The following is a 21,402-nucleotide window of genomic DNA, read 5'->3' as shown; positions in this document are numbered from 1 at the left end:
CCTACCAGAAGATTATGTAATATTGGGAAAAACAATATCATAAAATCATACATCATATATAAACGGTATCAGGTGATAAATTAAAAGAAAGTAAGAAAATGCAGCACTGCCTCAAGAGGAGTAAGTACCAGCCCAATCTATCGAAGAAGAAAACCCATTATGTTAGTATTACAGAGAATCTAGAATCTATGTGGAATGTATTAAATGGGGTTGCAACTTACAAACATAGCAAAAGTCGCCAACCGTAAAATCTAGTCCACCAACATTACACTGCGAGCCGAACGCAAACCCACTATGCCGGATTATTAGTTAGAAAGGTCTACTAAAACCTATGGCAACTAAACCCTTGATAACTTACGAAGAATAAATTGCAACTCCGCTCTCCTCAAGAATCATGCTATCACCTCCTTCTTGTACACATCCATTGTTGCTATTACTGATTGGGACCTCAAAACTCCAAATCTGAAAATCTGCTGTTAGATTAGGTGGTGTGCCTGTCGCCGTGAGTGTTCCGGGGAAATTGTCGAGTTGCCAATATGCAGTATATAGATCCTCTGCATCACCAACTATGGATGGATAGATAGTCGTAGTGGCAGGAATGGCTGCAATAAGCAAAGAGCAGAGGTCGCTGTTGCCCGTAGTAGAAGTTACGACAAGGTCTAAAGTATTGTAACCGGTCTCAAGGGCAAATGCACTAATAGTTGGAGTGGACGGCTCTCTAGGGGTGGTTTGTCTCGGAGTAGTTTCTGGGGGGAATGTTGGTGTTATAAGGCCGTCCGACGGTGGTGTTGGGGATGGTTCAGGCGACGTTCTAGGTGTAATAGTCTCCTCTGGAGTTGTGAAAGGATCCTCAGAAGTCGTTTCCTCTACGATTGTAGGTTCAGGTGTAGTCGTCGGCTCCTCAGTGGTAATCTCTTCAGTCGTAGGCTCAGGTGTGGTTGTTGGTCCCTCAGTGCTGGCCTCGTCCGTTGTAGTAGTTTCCTCAGCCTCAGTAGTAGTCGGTTCTGCAGTCGACGATTCTGAAGTAATGGAGTCAGAGGTTTCCGTAGGTCCAATTGAAGGGATAAAAGGAGTATTGTCCTCAGAGGTAGTTGCGGGCCCATTTCCTGATGTTGTCGTTGAGACCACTGAAGATGAACTAACTGTTCCAGCCCCCGCACCATCTGCCTGACGATCTCTTGAACTGTCATTATTTTTCCGAGTTAAAGCAATTGCGAGTCCCGCGGCGAGTCCTGCAATAATAAGCACTATTACGACAGCGAGTATAATAAAAAATATTTTGCGTCGTATTCCACATATTCTCTTTTCCGGGGGCGCTACTCCCATCCCCATAGCCGCCCCGGCTCCAGCTCCTGCCCCGGCTCCAGTGGCACCGTAGTGGACAGGCGCTACTGGTGGTGGCTTGTCTTGGAATTGTGGAGGTGGCATTGTGTGCATGGGCGGATTCGGATCTGGGTATAGAGCATTTCCGCCATTGGCACCATAAGCATACGACATTTCTGGGGCCCGATTGTATTGTCCAGAATAATAGTCGCTTTGTGCATTATAAGCAGAAGGCATTTCAGAGACTCCTGCTGGATTGAAGCCATGTTGGGTATTATAGGAAATCGGTGTGCCATATCGGCCTTCCTCTAATCCACCACTCATCTTCGGAAAACTTTTGTCGGATGATAATTATAGAATGAGCAGCTGTATAATTGAAAATATCGACCTTGCCTTCAGAACTCCTAAAAGGCAGTCAATAAATGCTGAGAAACGTAAATAAAATATTAGAAGAGTAATCGCTTGATAGTTACCTCAAGCCTCTTGGTTGTCATCAGGAATCCGGACCTAGACTGGGAAGGACTTCAAATCCTCTAGCTCTAAGAGGCACGCCGCAAAAATAGGGTTTACGACCATTTGGATGAAACAAAGCAATCAATCACCTCTTTAAGAAAATGCGACTATCCGATCCCTCCTCTTTATACCTACGAAAAGGCGGCATCAAAAACTGCCAAGTTGTTCGGACGGCATTCGCCTTGTTCTCGAGACGAAACTTTTCAGCTTTTACAAATTATTTTTCGCCAAAAAACCAAAAGCCTCGTCGATAGCATCGCCGACCCGCAATTCCGTTATCACAATGGGACGCCACCGCGGCTCTTCTGCAGAAATCCTCAACCGAGACCTATCAAACAACAGAAGATGGGGAACATGTTCGGCATGGCAAATGCACGGGATATGTTGGTGCGATTCTTGGCGTTTGTGGTGGGCCAGCGAGTCAGCCGCACCGAATTCCCCGTTTGGGCCGTATGTGGCCACGACCTTTCTTCGGAAGCCTTGTGTAACGTAACTAAGTTACCATTTGAGGTTCAGGGCAATTTATCCGGGTTTAGTAGCAAGTGAAGCTGTACTTTGCAATTGAATGTTAGTAGTGTTCTAGAACCGTGTAGCTAAGCTTCAGGTGAGGGCTTTTTGGCCACCATACATACGATGCGATTATTGGCCGGGATAGGGTTGGCGACTGGGCTTATTATATATATATTAAGACAGCATATATATATACATGCATGCATTGGTGTAATATAAGATCAGGACCGCCCACCTCGACAAGCTGTACGTAGATAGTCTCGAAGCTAGACGTTTACCTGGAGCGTGTGTCTAAAACGCTAGCACGCCCGCAGGAGGCAATAACTAGCATTACTGCGTGTATTGTAAATTTTGATATTGTAGCTTGCCTACTATAGCTAAGTTAGCCGTTGGTAGCGTTGTTGGAACTAAGTTAGAATATACCTAGGTAATTATCTATTTAGCTTGCGCTTGCTACTATGTAGTCTCGACAGCTATGGATCCTTCGGTTTAACTTATAAAGAATTTAGCCACACGGTAACTATCTGTGAGTCCTGTAGAATAGAATATGCATGAAGGTGCTTTGGCATGTTTTATAAATTTACTAACCAGCTACGCGACTGTTATCACCACGGGGTGCATATGAGAATTGGTGATCATATATTTACCGATCCTGTGACCGTGGTACTGAAATTAGGCATTCACTCTAAGTCTTCGATGTTAAGTTATATTGCAGAGTCGCTACCTAAGTACTTAGTTTTGTGTGCTCGAGACAATAATTCATTGTTGAATATTGATTTCCCGCCGAGACGGTGCAACGCTAACTTTGCCCACAACTTCAGGCGGAATCCGACAGTATTTTCTTCTAATCCTGTACTATTCACTCTTCCCTCTCATCTTATACCGACCTCCTCGGCTCTTGGCCAAATCTCCTTTGCTCGAAACGCCGGCCCTTTAAGAAGCCTATTTCCCGAATACCACTATCACGTAGTGTTCTCGACGTCTTCTCTCGCGTGATTACACCTTGAAATTATGGAAAGCAGAAACAAGGCAATGGGTGAGGATCGGGGTACGGGTGTGTCAAATTCCGAATCAATTTCTGCTAATAGCAATTCCCATATGAGTCTCTCGAATGCAATAGAAAGAGAGATAAAATATGAACAAGCAGATGCTGACATTCGCGTAGAACGAGACTCTCAGATTATCACGGGGGCTGCTAGTGTCGGGGCACCGGTAGCAGGTTCAAACGATCCAGAGCCTCCCGAACTTCCCAACAGGAAAGATATTCTAAAGCCGCTTACAGTGAATGCCTTAAGATACATTGAGCTTAGCCGAGAACACGTAGACCTTCCTACTATCAAACTCTGTTTTTTTATTTTCGAACCTGTCAATGCTACCGGTCCAGCCGTTCCATATCTTTGTATCAGGTCATTCGATATCAACCCTCGAGCCCCGACGATGCGCATCGATATATTCCCACCATCAATCAGGTCCGTCTTTCTACATGAAAAGAGATGCAGCATTACACTTGAACTCAACCGAAAAACCTGCAAATCACATCTCCCGAAGGAACTCGCTTCAAATAGGGATTTATCTCAGGTTTATAAAGATGTTACGACACTCTGCTCTGTAGAGGTCTTCTTTGAACCACAAAATGTGAGCGTCCTAGGAAAAATAAGGGATTTTTTGCTTGCGCTCGAAGGAAAACGTACAATCATCTGTACCGACAGGAACCGTTCACCCAGTGAATCCATGCCATCGATTACAACGTCCGAGTTCTTGTATCGACGTACATGGGAGACGGCAATCCAGAAAGAATTCGAGGCAGAGGACGAGATTCTTAAGGATCGTTTGGGTGGGCAAGTTGAATTGGCGCTTGGCAAAGAGGGCAATGTGCGAGTCTTTTACCCTCGCAAGAAAGAATATATCCAGGAATTACACCAGCTAGGGGGTAAACCACAGTTCATACTCAAATTCCAAAATGGTGAATCCATTTCCGCATTTTGTACCGCGGATCAAGTCAAAGAATACAACAACAGCGGTCTACTTGAACTCACATTGTCAAAGAATTCCGACAAAAGCCTGGTGATAGCGGAAGCTTCATCTGCAGGGCAGTTACAGTAAGTAAAAAATATCATCCGGCATCCCTACCAACTAATTAAAGTTTTCCTAGGCTCTTACCTTGCACTCCCGTAATCAGAAAACAGCAACAAGAGTTTACCCTCGCAGAAGTAGTGAAATCCTTTGATGAAGATACGCCCATTACAGGCCATGATATTTTATGGGCAAATTACGATAGAATGCTCGGAGATGAAACCGACCCCCTCCTAGAAAACTGCCCCCAACTGAGAGACCTTGACCGCTCCCAGGAGGTAGCTTTCAAACATATGCTTAATAAAGAAGAAGATTTCTCCGGCATCGTTCTTATCTCGGGGCCCGCTGGTACAGGGAAAACTACCGCGTGTGCTTCGGCAATCGCGGCGACAATCGAGTTTCAACATCAGTGGCTACCCATTCTTGTCGTTGCCGATAATTTTAAGACTATCCAGGCACTCTTTTCAGGGACTCTGAAAGCTCTCGGACCAGACCCAAAATACAAAATGCTGTTCCTACTAAGCAAAGATGCTCGAAGTACCCTAAAGGAAGAGAACGATCCCTTCAGATCTGTAATCGAAGCACACTCCATGGCATCCAAGGTTAAACAGAGAGGCGGAAAACCGGAAGGAACAACTTGGCTTGATTTCAAGTCAGAAATAATTGGGCAACAGACAATCGTTTTCGTAACGATTGAAATGTTATTTTCGACTCGAGATTACTGGAAAAGCTTCAAACCACAAATGCTCATTTTGGATGACGCAACAGCAACAAATGAGATGAATAGTCTCCTACCATGGGTTCTATTTCGTCAAACCATCCAAAGATTTATTCTGATGGGAGATGAGGCGCAGTTGAAACCATACTCTGCGCATGAGGGGAGTACCATGACCGCAAGTCTTTTCCAGAGGTTTAGGACTTCTAATTGGCCAACTGCACAGCTGAAAATAAACTACCGTATGAGCCCAGAGGTTTCACGGGTAGTAAAGAAATCCTTTTATTCCCATATGAATTTTGTTAATCATCCTTCCATACTCTCCTCTCCAGCAACTAGGAAGGTAAGAGAGGTACTGACCAAAATTTTCCCCAATTCGGAAACCAACGCCATATGGGTCAATATTCCAAGCCCAGAAAAGACAACAGCTCCTAATACATACGAAAACCCAAACGAAAGAAAAGCGATTGTTAGAATCGTGTATGAAATGGTGGCTTATGGTATCACCGCATGCAACATAGTCGTGCTCGCATGTTACCGCAGACAGATTTTCGGGCTGAAAAAGGACCTTGAATATATGGTTTCACAGGGGCTTCAAATAAAGACCGTGGACTCTTACCAAGGTCATGAAAAAGAAGTTGTCATTTTATCATTGACTTGTTCCCACAACTTCCCACATGTTAGTTGGGTCGAATACCCTTCTCGGAGTTCTGATATAAAGTATACGTTTATTAACAAATTATTCTCTATAGGTTGGACTTCTAGGTAGAACTAACACACTTTGTTTCGCAATGTCACGAGCAAAAGCTGCGGAAATCATTGTGGGGGACTATACGATGATGTCTAATGTTAGTGTAGAAATCCGATTCGCTGCTTCAAGTTCTTTAAACTAATTTGCTTATCTTCTTAGGTGAATAAGAATGTGGAGAATGTCGTCCCGAGCTCTATAAAGGGTATGATCGTCCTCATTCGAACCCATGGTTTAGAGATTCAAAAGCTTCCAGAAGAAGCTATAATCGATGTCTCAAATATTCCGACTGTTCTAAATGCAAAAGAAAGTGAGGGTGGGAATAATAGGAGTAAAATGGAGAGGGTACTCGAGAAAGAAGCGAGAGGCCTCTTTGAAGAGGTAGAAGATTCCGATGGGGAATGAGAAGACTTTGATGAAGGGGAAGAAGCTTTCGAAACTGTTGATAAGGGTGACGAAGAAGAAGAAGCCAGTATCGATATCGAGACTAAAGTTGTATCTATTGTCTTCTAATATAATCTTGGTTTAAGAGCCTAGTATCTACCTCCTTGAGGGATATCCATACATAATACCACCTCTTACTCAAGATAGCAGCTTTCAGTCGTCCGCACTTGTGTGCATAAGTTGTTGTAAATTGTTTTGAACGATATCTACCCCGAAGATTATACATATATTAGACGCACGTTCAAGTTCGTAGGTACTATATACCTACCTATATCGTGTGTTACGTGCGTTATCACCGATGTCACCCGGTCCTCTAGTCTTATATTAAAGCACCCAGTGAGATATTTAAAATAACACCTAGGGGAAATAAGCCAAGCTCTTCAAATCTCCTAGAAACGTACTTAGCTTAGCAGCCAATCGAACCATCTATGCATGGCGGTATTAATTAAATATTCGAAAATAATATTCCAGTTAACGTTCATGCAAAACACCTCAGAACTTTACCCCACAGCCATGTACAGAAAAGCCTTAATATATGAAGCGCTTCACGATATCGATAGCGCCATATTATACCAGTATATGTATGCTGAAATTAGTACACGTTGAGATGTTCATGATCATCTGACACCGGTACCGGTGTGCTTAATATTGGACTAATCGTCCCAATCAACGATCGATCCACCCGCAGACCGCGGCCGCCGGCCCTTTAAATCTTATATATTTCATATATCATAAATTCGGGACGTATAAATAGCCAACCCAGAGCCCCCGCAGACCTCTTCCCAAACTTATCTTTCACATCTCAACTAGCTATAATACTTCGACTCAAGAACACCTCTCTCCACACTTCGTTATGTGCTAAGAGCCATAACCTGAAACTTACTTATATAAGATGATATCTATCCAACCGATCCTCAAACCACTGTAAACAACCTCAAAGAAAACTTTTCGAAAAGGTTTTTACGGCAAAGGGCCCTACCAACTCTTTCCAGGCCACGTCGTCACAGCACTATACAAATGCCACGAACAAGCCGTCAAAGATTCACAATCGGAAAATCGAGAGGCTCTAAGTCCCGAAAGCCTCGTCAACTTCCTTGCAAAGTCAACCCCCAAGGAAGTTGAAAGGGTTTCTAGGAACGAGCTGAAGCCTGGAGACTATGCTCGCCTCAATGACTTGAAGGTATGTGTTTTTTTGTTTTTTTTCCATGCCAAAGTAAGTCGTGATGGTGTTACGTTACTAACAGAACATCTCTAAATAGCTCATCCGAGAACGCAATGCCCTAGCACACGAAAATGGGGCAAATTAGCAATGATTCTCGACACCCAAAAATATTCCATGCGCATGCACAAGCAAAACTATTCCAGAATTTTCGCATGGGTTGTCAAATCATTTCGCATGGGTTGTCAAATCATTCATTGAGGAGGCAGCTGCGGAGTACGCTTCTCAACGACGAAATCCAGAGAGTTGGTTTAATTGAGCAATTGAGCTTGACAAGTGCAGTGGGAACATCTCCAGATTGTATTATTATTTCTAGGATTCCGGAAATGCTATTGCCGGCCCTTCTTTCTTGCTAGTGCCGGCAATAGCATTTCTCTAAATGTATATGAAACTGTGGCCGCTCGGTCGACTTGAAGGAGCAAAGGCTCTTCAAACGGTATCTCGGACGGAACTGGGCCATGGGTCCCCAAAAATTAAACGAGTTAAATTATAAAAAGCTCTGTTCGCTAACTCGGACGAGGATATAAAGGGGAGCCCTACAGCATATCCGTCCAAGAATACGTTGCATACTATGTATACTCTCTAAGCAGCTACCAGACTCAGCTCAGAGTTAGACCGTCTCAGATATTATATGGGCTGTCTTCAGTAGTGATATCCGAATTTTACATCGCAAGCCCCTAAGTTTTGTCTGGTCGTGCATGATTATAATTAAGAATTATAGATTTTACAACTCTTGGCCTTTCCCATCATGTTTACATTACGCTAAAATATATTAATATGCTTTCGCGAAGTAGTGTATCTACTTGCCTAATTCTAATTATAATTATAAGTGGTAAGTAGGTATAGATATCACGATCGCCTCACGGCCGGTTACGTAAGTCCACAGTACGATCAAGGGCATAGTTCATTTATCAAGAGCGGAAGTTAACGGAAACACAATATCAATAGAAAACCGATGTCTATTTTAGCTACCAAAAACACTGACTTACCTGCCCCCCCTAACTTTGTACCTACTTACAGCGAAAGAAGATGAAAAAAAGAAGATAAAAAAATGTACGATGAAAACCGAGGAGAGAGTAAAGGCATGGAAAACTAAAGAAGAGCAAAAAAAAATGTTTACAAGAAAACCACGGAGCTAAATCAGAAAAAGAAAAAGGAGGAAGAAGAACAGGAAGAAGAAGAAGCGAAACTCATAAAGTCGGACAGCCTCATCAACAATTTTTGTCATAACCGGGAGAGATGAAGAGAAAACAACGGTCATGAGATAAGGCTGTATGAAAATGAATGATAAATCGATGCTATAAAGAAATAAATACCACCCTGCTAGAAATGAGGTTTTATCAATGCGAGTAAGAAAGGGAGGGGAGGGGATGGTAGGGATGAAATCCGACCATCAGAACAACGGCCATGTTTTTAAAAAGGCCTTTACACCCGTGGAAAGGGATTCGGAATGGATCTATCCAGGGAAAAACAAAAAAAACAAAAAAAAGAAACGTCGCAATGAGGATTCGTACATGTCAAAGGTAAATTTGGAGCATGTACAGATACAATAGATTGCCAATTCCATTGCGAACACAGAACTTTGAGGCTTGGAACGTATCCATCCGCTATTTGATGTTAATCTTGCCCGTTCGTTAGCTTACAGAATTGATTATGCAATCTAATCGATCCCGCTATATAAAGCCCAGAAGCTAAGATATCAAATTCCTCGCGACCTTAGATCAAAAACACCTCCTAATGGAACCAACTCGACTGAACTTAATGATCTAAAAGTCTTAGGTCAAATGGTACACTGCTTCCCCTTCCGCTCTTATACTTCCAGCCTCCAGAAGGTGGGCCGAACCATTCTCTCGGTTTCGGTAACTCCTCCTCTCTCTTCCATCTGAACCTCATATCATCAACTACAAGCCTTCCATTTCCATTCGATTTGATCGAGTGAGTAGACGCTACACTATCGGGCCTACTAGGAATCCCGGACCTTCCACGACCAACTGCAGCATTGATGTTCGATGATATTGTAAAATTCGATACATCTCGCCGGCTAGGGATTCGGCTCTGTGGGGGTGCTGGAGGGGGTGCTGGAGGAGCCGCAGACGGTGTTTGTGGTGTAGGAGGATGGTTTGAAGGAGGTCCAAAGTTGGATGCTGCTTTAGCGGCCGCGATTGCAAAGTTCGATTGCGTATGAGGCGGTGTTACTGGCATCTGTGGGGGCGGGGGTGGTGCGACATTTCTGGTTGGTTGTGGGGGCGGAGGCGGTGGAGGTGCTGTCGGGGCGGCGAAGCTAGGTGGTGTTGGAGATGGTGCATTTCGGTTTGGTCCTAGTCTGCTAGCACCAGGTATTGGTGGTGCTGAGCCCGTAGGAGGTGGTGGTGGAGGTATTGCGGGAGCTGACGATAATCTACGTTGTGTCGGTGGTACTGGTGGCGGTGCCTGGGGCGCATCTGAGTATGGACGAGGTGGAATACCTCCTGGGAAAGCAGGACGAGGTGCTAGGGCCGGTGGCTTCCGACCCGGTATCGCTGGTGCAGACGGAGGGAATGGCAGCCCGGGTCGTCCACCAGGAGGTCTCGCGGGTATCGGCCTTGGCGGTACAGGGGCCTTGTGTTTCTGTATTGTTTCGCTATCCGATAGATATGGCGAGCTGTTGTTCGCTACGATCCAATTGTATTAGCTTTCCTGCGGTAACTGACCAGCCCAGTTGTATATTGACATACCTCCAGTATCGACCCCTCCTGCATTCTTTCTCAACTTTGGTATGCCGCCAGCAAATATTCCTGCCAGTTGTGGTGGACCTTCTGATCCACCACCACCGCCTCCTCCAAAGCCACCGCCGGAATCACTCGAACTTCTCGGTCTGTTCGCACCGATGCCTCCGGGGATAGGGGGCACGCCTAATGCCGGTCGTCCAGGTACTGCCGGTGCAGTTCCTAAACCTCCACTGGGAGCTGCCGAACCTGTTTTGCCTGCGACTTGTGGAACGGATCGATCGTTTGTAACGGCCTTTTTCAGTTTAATTCCTTTCGAAATATCGCCGAGTAGAGCTCCCTAAGCACCCAATGGTTAGCACGAGACATGACAATAGTCAAAATCTAGGATGTAATGAGAACACACTCTTCCAGCACCACCGCCCGAAGGTGGAGGAGGAAGACCACCGGGAGGTGGAGGTGGAGGTGCACCACCACTGAAGCCGGGAGCACCAAAGCCAGGCGGCGGTGGGGGTGGAGGTGGTGCCGGCATGGTGTGTAATGCAGCCAGCAAGGAAGGATAAGGTGTATTTGTTGGTTCTTGTTTATTAAATCCCCTTCAGCTCCAGCGTTTCTTATCGGATTGGATGTAAATTCCTAGATGTTTTTTGTAGCTGGATGTCCGTTTTTCTTGGTTGTGATGAAGTGACGTCGTCGCTCGTATTAGGTGAGATGATATGGTGATGATGATGGTGGTGGTGGTGACAATGTGATGGTAAGAAAGCGGCCCAGCTTAAAAGGCCGCCAGCTAGCAGGGATGTAGACTCCTTTTGAGCAACCGCCACCAAAAGAGCAGCACGCGTGGTCAGAGCAGCCTCGAAGTCGTCTTGGTAGCTGCTGCCTGAACTGGAGATGTAAAATTCAAACAGTTGACGACGTGTCGGGCGGGCTTTTGCCGGGGGAGGTTGAAAGCGGTTCTGGTTGGCTGGTTTGGTTGTTGGTTCTGGAATGGAATGGAGCCTGTCATGTTTCAGCCTTAGCTAAGCTAACGTAACGTACGACGACCGTTTGCGTGGCGCAGTGGCGAAGTCCCAAGCTAAGCTACCTTTTAAATTAAATTATTTCATGAAATTCAACATTGGGCTGTATAGTATTTAAGATAAATGGATATAGGCTTTCTGACTGAGGTATGTATTGTATTGTACGAAAAATGGCTTAGGAATGAGTATTATGAGATACGCAGCCCAGATATCTCGATACCTACTTGGGTATCTACTACTATAGACCCCGTCTAATGAACAGATTGAAAAAAAAAAACAGTGCGCTATCCTCTGTCAGCCTGGATCTAGAGATTCCAAATATTTGAAAGTTTTTGCCGACCTGTGATTTGTCGGAACAAGTCCCTCAGCTGGTAGAGCACCGTCGCGAGGAATAATATCTACCTATCGAGTACAGTACTTCGCAGATCCGATCGAACTATGTCCTAGTGAGGTTATACGTAAAAACACTGATATTGTAGAGCTGGCAACTTTAATAGCTACGATTCTCCCTTCCTCGATATTTCGACGACCCGCCTTGAGTGGAGTCGATGTCAGTATCAGATGGATGATATATATCCTGACAGCTATAATTTTATAGATCTTCTTTAGGGAAATCGTGACTGAGATATCTATTCGGTGAGCACATCCCGAAATTAAATATCTGAGTGCTTGGTAGCTATATATATATAGCTATTTTGACATGAGCACTTGATCGGTTTCAAATTTTAAACTTGTTCTATTTTATCATTGCTTTACCAGTCTCATACCGAGACTTTCTAGGTGTCCAGGGTAAGCGGAGAGCACGAAGGCAGCTCAACTACTTATTTACAAGTTAAAGGACATGAACAGACCTTTAAAACTTGTTGTATCGATTGCGGGATTTAAGATACAACGATGGACAAGAAAAACTAATGTAATGCCCGAGACTCTTTTGGATGTATTCCCCTACAATAATCTGCAAACCCTCTTGGAAGCTGTATGCCTTCATTATAGAAGCCATCATAAAGACCCCCAATTACTTCATCTCACCCGTCAGAACATTTTGATCATACCATAGAGGCAAATTTGGCTTATTACTTACTTGTGCCGATAACAAATGGTACAGACCTTTCTTCGTTAAAAATGCAGAAGATGGGCCCACCCGAATAACCTTTCCAAAAGCTACAATCCACAAGGATTTGAGGTGATGCATCGTATTTTTTAATACTTCCGCATGAGACTGTTTTTCTATCAGGATGAAGAAGTTGCTCGTAGTCAGGTTCCTATTGGATAGTTTAGTATGCATGGTATCTGATTGAGACTTCTAATTAACGTACGACTTGGAGGGTACCACCAGCTCCCTCAAATCTATTTGGGAATCCTCTTTTATATGCTTCCATATATTCATCTAACCCTTCGTAATTCCCACAATTATAGCCAGCTGCAAAGATAAAATATTTGGATAAGTCCAGTGACAGGGCTTCCACCATCTCGGGGTCCAAAAGCCGATTGTGCGGTATCCAGGAATTTGGTCGATAGTTAGGATCGGAGGGTCGGAAAACTGCGCAGTCACTTTCGATGATACCATCTTCAAAACGGACCGGAACATTATCCGGATCTTTTGGGATACCTGCAATTGTCTCGCACGAAACAAAAAGTTCTCGAGCCTCGAGGCGGAAATTGTTGATTTCTTCGGTAGTGGGCTTATTCTCTGTGTTCCATTTAGCAAAATGGAACGCTGTAACGAAAAAACCGCTTTGGATCCAGAATCCGGACTCGGAACAACCAGTCACGGGATCAAAAATTCTCCCAACTGCGCATAAACTGGATACAACAGATTTTCCCCGCATTAACTTTGCTGCAGGGTTGTCGCTTGGTATCGCGGTATTTCCACGCGAGGAAACAACATGACACCCGCTCCATCCGCCTTCTTTGTTTGGGCATAGCCCCCCAAACGCGGCGGCACCGTAAGAGGGTATCGTCTATATTTCGTTTAGTACTCTTTTGACTTCGATTATATTTAGCTTGAAAAGAAGGAGGATTGTTACTTACCCTTCTCATACGTAGAGGGAATGTGCTCGATTTTTGGATAGTATCTGCTGGACCACCAGATATGAAACCAGGTTCATATCCACGGGGTGGCCATTTCATATCCATGAGTCTTTACGTCTTTTTCTTCTCAGGGGTCCCCGAAATTCGAGGCTGTGGAGGAGGTTTATACTCCTCAATGATCGAAGTCGGATTTTCAGTCCCCTGCGTAACGCAACGGGATGAACCTGGAGATGGTTTGTCGAAGGCCGACCAGTTTAACATTTTTGGGTCGGGGGTCCATTTGAGATGAGACCAGTCCATATGCATGAGAAGCATAGGTTCTTCGATGGATGTTTCCTTCGCATTTAACTCACTTACTGAATCTGTGGTATCTGACTCAGCGAGAGGAAGTGATTTAGTCCCATGCGTATCGCATTGGGATGGATTTGCAGAATCGGTGTTCGTCATTTTTGATGATAATCAAATGTTGACAAAGATACTGGTAGTGGGAGTTGATGGTTAAAGCTAGTAGGTCGGTATCTTACCTATATACCTACTTACTTAAGTACTTAAGTACTTAAGCAAGTAAGTAAATACTGTGTACTGATTGGTGAATTTTCGAATGGGATCGTCTGGACATGTTGTCCAACATGGCAGATCTCTCAATAAATAGTTATATTTATATAATGCTTGTGTTGTATAGGTTACGATGGAAACGTGGATATATACTAAGTGTATAAATAGGACCGGTATAGTATACGTATAGCAACATCGAAGCATTTGAGCCGAATGCTTGCCACATGTTTTGATTGAACTTCTTTGCATTACATTGTATCTTAATGCCGATCTGATCCATTGCGTTGGTATGCTTAAAATGCAACAAACCGGTCTAAAGCGAAAATGCAACAGGCTAACACAAAAAGCGTGCTGAAGCAAGCCCCGTCGTTCCCTCAATTGATCAGCTACTCCCCGGGTCCCATTCGAAAAGAGCCTCGTCTTAGCGCATATAATGATACAAAAAAACCCGGATCTAGGAGCTATAACATCGATAAATGAATAAGCTAGGACTTGAATCCAATCAACGAAACCTGACCAGAGTGATGACCTAAAGCAACTCTATCGCCACAAATATCCCATGTTCGATCTTGGATCTCGAAGCGGACCGATCTATAATCAGGCGGAAGCCAAATCCTATTTCGACCCCGACTCAGCCATTCCCCCTCAACGATAATATGGCTCCGTTCCACTCTTTCATGTCGCTGATTTTTTTTATTGTCCAGGCGCCCCACGGCAAAGGTTCTCAATCGCGCTAGGGTACGTGCGTCCCATAGATTCACCGTATTGATATTAGTGTCGGATATGAATTCGAGAAGGTCCGCTGAATCTGCATACGTCTCCAGCGGCTTCCCGGTCCCGACGTCCCACAGCCTGACTGTTAGATCGTAATAAGATGCAGACAACAGAATCTTATCGTCAGAGGAAAACGCTACCATTCCCAAAGGTGCTGTGTGACCGAAAAATGTCCACAGTAGTGACCCAGAAGCCGCATCCCACAGTTCGATGCCTAAACCAACAGTAGATGCCAGAAATTTACCATCAAACGAGATTGCAAGAGGTGCTTCCATGATGCTGCCTCTACTCCAGCTCTGCAGTAGCTCTCCGTCTAAACTCCAAACTCCCACTTTTCCTCCTCCCGTTGCAGACACTAGAACTTTACCGTCAGAAGGAAGGACTAAATTGATTCTTGAGTCTCCGGATCCACTGTTGATAAAAGTCCGCAGTAGCGATCCATCGTCCGTACTCCATATCTTAATCCCATCTTTGGATCCCGACGCCAAAACACGCCCGTCCAGTAAAAAAGCCATGTCTGAAGCCCCTTCTTCATGCGGTTTTATTGTCCGCACCAGCTCTCCTTCCTCACTCCAAAGTTTGATACACTTTTCACGAATAGTTGTGGACGCCAGAATTTTACCATCAGGAGAAAAGGATACGTCCCGAACCTTATCCGTACGCTCGCCCGAGACCCGCAGCTGGGACTCATTTAAATCCCACAATCTGATAGTCCCATCATCGCATCCACCCACCAAAATACCATCCGAAGTAAAAACCGATGTTCTCAAACCGAAACCATATCCTTTCAATGTTCGTAAAAGCGCTCCATTGCGATCCCACAACTTGATTGTGCTGTCGCCAGCTATAGATACTACAAGTTCTTTGTAAAACCCGACGGCCCGAATAGACGACGTATTTTCTTTGTAAAACCCGACGGTCCGAATAAACGACGTATGTTCTAGGGACTGTAAAAAATTTCCATCCTTGTCCCACAGCTTGACAGTACCGTTCCAAAGGCCTAAAACCAATAGACCATCAGAAGAAAATGCCAATGCTGTCACCGAACAGGTAGGGCTCTCCAGCACGTGAAGCAGCACCCCATCTATATCCCATAACCTGATATCATCATCCCCGGAAGCTGACGCCAAAATACAGCCAGAAAACGCTATAAATGTTATTCTATTTGCATGTCCTTCAAGCGTTCGACGCAATGTCCAATCCGCATCCCAAAGCTTGACTGTCATGTCATCGGAACCTGATGCCAAAATTCCGCTAGAATTGGACGCGAAAGCTATGGCATTAACAATATCGGTGTGCCCGTTTAAGTTCCTTATCAGCTCTCCGGTATCGGTATTCCACATTTCAATCACGCTACCGGACGTCAACGCCAGGATACCATTTGGAGAAAACGCTAAATTCCTTATACTGTTAGGTTTAAAATGCAAGCCCCGTATCGTCCGCAATGCGGCTCCAGTACTTGCGCTCCACAGCCTAATCGAAGAATCACCTGCACTAACAGACGCTATAATACCATCAAAGAACGCCACGGCAAAAATAGTGTATATGTGTCCTTCGAGTGTTTGCAGCAGAGGGTCCCATGTTTTTTCCATCCGGGGGAATTGGCGGACCCACGGAATCATTTTTTCGGGGCTGAATAACTTTCTAACAAGACTCTCTTCCGGAGCGAACATGATTGCCGACACATATGTCTGCAAAGGAGCTTTGGCAATGATATATTTATTTTGAAGCAAGAATCTCTTTATATCATGCAGTAAAGCCAAAAGTTTCTTGCCTTTCAGAGCCTAAATAAACCAATAGTCAGCTTTTCCACTCAAGCGAGAAGCCAGATTATATTATGTTTATCACAGCAACTACGAAACGATACAAATTCCAAGTAGTTGATTCATGTCATCGAGTGAAGGGGGCCACTTACATCTGTAATCGTTTTCAGGTTATTAATCATTTGAATTGTATTTTCCATATCGCCAAGAAGGCTTTCCACCTCTAGCCAATAAAGGAGACTCCGTTCCAGAAATGTATGCACTATATCATCATCACAAATGCTTTCTTCGCTTTGGGTTTGGTGATATACCCAGTTACGACAGGCATATTGAAGTTCCGGAGATACTTGTTTTTGTATGGTCTCTTCGTCGATTTCTGATCGGAATATTCCAGGTAAGTTTAAACAGCAGATATCCTGCTTTAGGCCCTCAGTATTCGACATAAGCTCGATACACCTAGTAGCGAGCATTCCGTGTGTTTTTTTTACATCTATCCATAACCGTGACAACTCCGCGTGGCCATGGAGATGCTGACTTATTAAAAAATCACGGAAAGATAAATGGAAAGTTCTGACGGGCTCGTGGCGGCTTGATTCCCCGGGTATGTTAAGTACGGAGTGTAGTTTTTTAAGCCGAAGGTCAATCGTTGTCTCTGATACCGATAAAAGCCGCGCAAGTGATGGGACTGAAAGCGGGCTCGCAAGATTCACGATCGTCCCAACTATCTGTCTGAACTCCGATTCCAGTCTTTTCAAAGCGATAGATTTTTGATTCTCAATCAGTCGTTTGAGGATCGGTGTGTAGGTTTTCTCCACATCCTCGCTCAAGTCTGTTTGAGATTCCATCACAAGTTTGACCTGTTCCTGGGGATCCCAATTCTCATCGGCGATGAAACGGCAAGCTGTCGCTGCAAAGATAAATAACGGTACGGCTATCTCTACCAGCTTTTGTATGATATCCTGACCCGGCCAATCAGAGGGGAGATCCCGAGCTTTTCGTATCTTTGAAAACTCATCATTTAGTAGAATACCGATGTCCCGGTCAGTCCCAGACTCTTCGTGGAGGATGACATTCTTGTGGATGCCCTTAGAGAGGTCTTTGAAGCCAAGACGGATAGGTAGCTCAGGTCTACTCGTCAAGAAGATACGGACATCAAACTGCTTTAAGTCCTTCAACTGCGAGAGAAGAGAGATAATAAGTTGCTGGTCCTTTTCTTCATCGCATTCGTCTAGTGCATCAATCACGATAATAATCTTGTCATATCGAGACTGATCCTCGGGTTCCTGTGAATCGCGGAGAGGTTGCAAGATCAATTTGGTGAATTGCTCCCCGGGGCCCATACTTGAAATGTTCGGGTCCGTTTCGATAGCTTTCTGTATGTTTCGCCTAACATCGACAATATTATTTGCCAGTTGGGATGCTAGAGTCGTAAAAAGTCGGGCGGCTCCTCCTCTGTCTTTTTCGCCTCTCCTAAAGAAGAAACTCGCTGCGAGTTGGCCCTTTTCACGAAGTTCCTTTGCGGTTGTCCGCGAGATCGTGGATTTTCCAGTCCCAGCAACACCACTTAGCCAGAAAATGCATTCGCCAACGCCCGCGCCGCGTGGAGCGTCTACCCATTCTTCGATGCGTTTCCGTAGCTCAACTCTCGTGCTAGGTAGGCATTCAGGTTCATGTCGGTCCGCGAAATTCCCATAGGCTGCTGTTTCAGCAATTAAGAGGCCTGCCAAGTCGAACTTTTGGTTAACGTTTCGTATTGTATCCCTAGATGTCCAGAATTTATATTAGCTTCTACCGTCCTGGTTTAATTACTCAAAATATACCCATACAAGGTGACTCACGTCTGGTCCACATTCAGGAATAAGTTAATCGAGCCCTTCCATCTTTCTAGATTGTTGATCGTTTCAACCACGCCAGTCTTAGCGAATGGCCATTTCGTACGTTTGAACAGACTGAGGCGCGAGTGTTCCTTTAGCTTTTGCGAATCGAGTTTGCTTTGGAGCTTTCTTAATTCATCCTGGCAGCCCTCAAGTGCGCCCGCTAAGTCTTTGTTCTCAGAAAGTCCATAAAACTTTGGGTCGCGGATCAACGCTCCAACTCTTTCAACCAGCCCGTTGATATTAGCCACCTCGACGCTAAGCCTATCGATGTCGCCCTTAGCGTCCTTGATCCCAGAATATATTTTCTAACAACCATTGATCCCTTGAATTACTGCAATGATGCTGGCTATGGTCGATAAAGGGTCAGCCATGATTTTCTAGTCCGATATGTCTTCCACGGATAGAGTTGCATGAGTCTTTTTATTTTAAATGTCTGCGGGGCCAAGTCAAACCCCGCAGCCTCGAGTCCTAAAAGCTCGCGAGAACGAGAATTGGTCCATCTATACCTGGTACCAGCTGTACCAGCCACTGCCAAGTACATGTACATCGAGGCTTGGCAAGTAGCTTATGGCTTGATAGTGAATTGCTATGCTTCGGATACATGAACTACTCGATATATGTACATGTACGTAGGTAAGTAGTTTCCATAAATTTTGTTCCACTCATGTTGAGCCCGAGGCCAAATTCGACCCCAGGTAGCTAACTAAATTTAAAGGGATATTAGTATATTGAAGTAATTAATATTCTTAGAATGTCATTCAAGGTAATAAGTTGATAATAGTATAATACACACTGCACCGACGCCAATGATGATGCTTCCCAGTATTAGTATAATTTTTTTGAACGCCAAATCTTTCAATGCAACTGACAAAGGAATCAAAAAATGGAAAGAAGAAAGGAAAAAAAAAAACTGATATCAAAAATGATACACTGAAAAGAACCTCATTCGAAGAAATAGCGAGGGAAGAAAGGATAAATGAGTGATGGCGCAGCTGGAGGGAGGTACTAGACATGCTTCCATCCGTTCTCCACGAGCACATGCATCTCATCAACCAGACAAAAATCCCCTTTCTCATCTCCACCAGTTTCCTTCCTCCAGCTCGCCAATCTTTTACCCACCTTCCGGTTCCTCCACGGAAGCCCTATCAAGCTAGTACCAATCCTAACCGGTATGGAAATAAAATATTCCGGCCACTGGTACATATGAATTCTTTGGTAACGGTATGCTGGGAAATTGTACCCCACCCGAACCAGCGGGTTCATCCAGACTCCAGACCTCTGCAACGACCTAAATCCTCCAGTATTATCTGCATGTATTAGACAGCATTCCGATCCTTCAAGATGTAAAACAGATAGTGAATCGTCGATTCCACGGAAACGTAATGGTTTCTGCTGGCGTGTAAATGGAGCAGCATCGAAGGCGACTATGCCGTTCCAACAGCTTTGGACTGGAACTGGGTCCCCTCTCATCATGGCGTTTCGGCTTTCACCACTTGCAAAGAACGGGAATCGTTGACTAGCCGCCTCCTGGCCATAGATATCTCGGAGAGCAAAAGTGTCGTAGTAGTATTGTGGTTTGTTGAAGTCGACCGAACAGGCGGCTGAGTAATTTCCGTCCCGAGTCCTTAATAAGGTAATGACGTCCTCGGCCTAAACCATATATCAGCATGAGTTCGATAGGATATCTATGTCGGGTAGATGTATATTAAGCTCACCGTAAAAACCACGTCGTTCATAAATAATATCCTGTCAAAATTACCCTTTCCTTGCCTCTGTAACTCCTCCAATGGTTCCAACAGTCGATTACGTAATTTCGCCAGCATCGGTATCCGCCGTAGCTCCTTCATCCCCCTCGACGTCATAACCCAGCCGGGCTTGTCATCACCCTGTGCGACAACTTCTGCAACTTGTTCCCGATGCGTGATTGCTTCAATTAGAACCCTCCTCTCTACTCCCATCCGTTCAAGCTCTCGATCCAACTCCCTCAACATTGCTGGTGTCTCATCCCAAGATCCGTTTTCGTAAATACTAACAAACACATTTTCAGGCCCCAACTGTTGTATCAACATCAACAATCCATTGATCCAATATGGTTTAAGAATCTTCCCGGATATCCAATGATTCGCTGCGATATAGACCTTCCCGATACCGTGAACCATGGGTACCGTAACGGCCGGATTGTAGTCCCAGAGAGAAGCTAAGTCGTCCGAAGCTTCTTCATTGGGGCTATGTAGGAAATAAATGAATAGATGAGCATTTAGGAGAAAGAATATGGTGGCAAACAGCAGGCGACGGATGAGACGGTTTTGTGGGGAACTGCGAAGTCGAAGCATGGGTACAATTGGCATTTAATGAAAGTCAAGAAATAAACGTTCACCACAAAGAAACTGGTCGTTTCTATTAACCACGAGAGTAAAGCACCGAACGAGAAATCAAGACATGACACACTATCGGTGAATTCGAAGGGAGAAAAAAAAGGAGAGTGTGGTGAAATTTCGGGATTCGGATCAAGCCAGAACCAAGCCCGCGGTCTGCAGAATTCGAATGATAGTTGGTTCTTTGGTGTTCAGGGATGATGGTTCGAAGTGCTGACCAAATAGCAGTTGTGTGTTTTGTTTGGATTTGGCTTGGCAGGCCCGCTCCAGTTTTCTTGATCCTTGGCTCGCGGTCGGTCCGCTGCCGAGCTTTTACATTTTAATATTTTTAGACGTTCGATAGCTGATCATATCATTTAACATCGCACGTTGAAGCAAAGCCACGACACGAACAATTATACAATCATGTATAAGATTTTGCGAAGAAGAAGTCTGCCGAAACTAATATTCTTTTCCAAGATGTAACGACGCGAGGTAGTGCAGAAGCCAACTATACAACCGAGCGAAGTCGCGAACCGGTCTTGGTTAATTCTCAGCCCCATCGTTTAACGGACCTACATTCCCGTTATCCGGGTCTAGGTTAGTTTACAATTCTAATTCTCGATAGAGGCGCTGGAAGTCCTAACTAATTAATCGATAACTGGGTAACTGATACTAGGTAATTGATATCCCAGCCAGTCAAGAAAGTATACTTGAGAGCTCGAACTCAACGACTGAATACCGGCTGGAAAGTTCCATACCAATATATATGCTTTCTA

At 44.7% G+C, this 21,402-nt stretch overlaps 7 protein-coding genes across 7 annotated transcripts; 1 reads left to right on the top strand and 6 right to left on the bottom strand.

Annotated features, from left to right (window-relative positions):
- Window positions 1-111: 111 nt before the first annotated feature.
- Window positions 112-1,647, bottom strand: AOL_s00173g171 (uncharacterized protein; the record flags this gene model as incomplete). Its single annotated transcript, XM_011127913.1, has 3 exons — window positions 112-137; window positions 222-292; window positions 359-1,647. The coding sequence occupies 3 exons, from the start codon at window positions 1,645-1,647 to the stop codon at window positions 112-114; spliced, it is 1,386 nt and encodes a 461-aa protein (XP_011126215.1).
- Window positions 1,648-3,357: 1,710 nt separating this feature from the next.
- On the top strand, window positions 3,358-7,633 carry AOL_s00173g170 (uncharacterized protein; the record flags this gene model as incomplete). The annotated part of the gene is made up of 6 exons (XM_011127912.1): window positions 3,358-4,445; window positions 4,499-5,813; window positions 5,887-5,982; window positions 6,045-6,263; window positions 7,267-7,506; window positions 7,586-7,633. 6 exons carry the CDS (start codon window positions 3,358-3,360, stop codon window positions 7,631-7,633), a joined length of 3,006 nt encoding a protein of 1,001 aa, XP_011126214.1.
- A 1,670-nt stretch (window positions 7,634-9,303) lies between these two features.
- On the bottom strand, window positions 9,304-10,782 carry AOL_s00173g169 (uncharacterized protein; the record flags this gene model as incomplete). The annotated part of the gene is made up of 3 exons (XM_011127911.1): window positions 9,304-10,196; window positions 10,260-10,590; window positions 10,657-10,782. 3 exons carry the CDS (start codon window positions 10,780-10,782, stop codon window positions 9,304-9,306), a joined length of 1,350 nt encoding a protein of 449 aa, XP_011126213.1.
- Window positions 10,783-12,342: 1,560 nt separating this feature from the next.
- Window positions 12,343-13,405, bottom strand: AOL_s00173g168 (uncharacterized protein; the record flags this gene model as incomplete). Its single annotated transcript, XM_011127910.1, has 3 exons — window positions 12,343-12,531; window positions 12,586-13,230; window positions 13,301-13,405. 3 exons carry the CDS (start codon window positions 13,403-13,405, stop codon window positions 12,343-12,345), a joined length of 939 nt encoding a protein of 312 aa, XP_011126212.1.
- Window positions 13,406-13,411: 6 nt separating this feature from the next.
- On the bottom strand, window positions 13,412-13,747 carry AOL_s00173g167 (uncharacterized protein; the record flags this gene model as incomplete). Its single annotated transcript, XM_011127909.1, has 1 exon — window positions 13,412-13,747. The coding sequence occupies one exon, from the start codon at window positions 13,745-13,747 to the stop codon at window positions 13,412-13,414; it is 336 nt and encodes a 111-aa protein (XP_011126211.1).
- Window positions 13,748-14,340: 593 nt separating this feature from the next.
- Window positions 14,341-18,640, bottom strand: AOL_s00173g166 (uncharacterized protein; the record flags this gene model as incomplete). Its single annotated transcript, XM_011127908.1, has 4 exons — window positions 14,341-16,413; window positions 16,545-18,153; window positions 18,231-18,553; window positions 18,602-18,640. 4 exons carry the CDS (start codon window positions 18,638-18,640, stop codon window positions 14,341-14,343), a joined length of 4,044 nt encoding a protein of 1,347 aa, XP_011126210.1.
- A 634-nt stretch (window positions 18,641-19,274) lies between these two features.
- Window positions 19,275-20,617, bottom strand: AOL_s00173g165 (uncharacterized protein; the record flags this gene model as incomplete). The annotated part of the gene is made up of 2 exons (XM_011127907.1): window positions 19,275-19,919; window positions 19,985-20,617. The coding sequence occupies 2 exons, from the start codon at window positions 20,615-20,617 to the stop codon at window positions 19,275-19,277; spliced, it is 1,278 nt and encodes a 425-aa protein (XP_011126209.1).
- Window positions 20,618-21,402: the final 785 nt, after the last annotated feature.

This window comes from Orbilia oligospora (assembly GCF_000225545.1).
Source record: "Orbilia oligospora ATCC 24927 unplaced genomic scaffold scaffold00173, whole genome shotgun sequence".
Taxonomy (NCBI): Eukaryota; Fungi; Ascomycota; class Orbiliomycetes; order Orbiliales; family Orbiliaceae; genus Orbilia; species Orbilia oligospora.
Note: the sequence above shows the minus strand (reverse complement) of the source record. Positions and strands in the feature narration are given on the sequence as shown.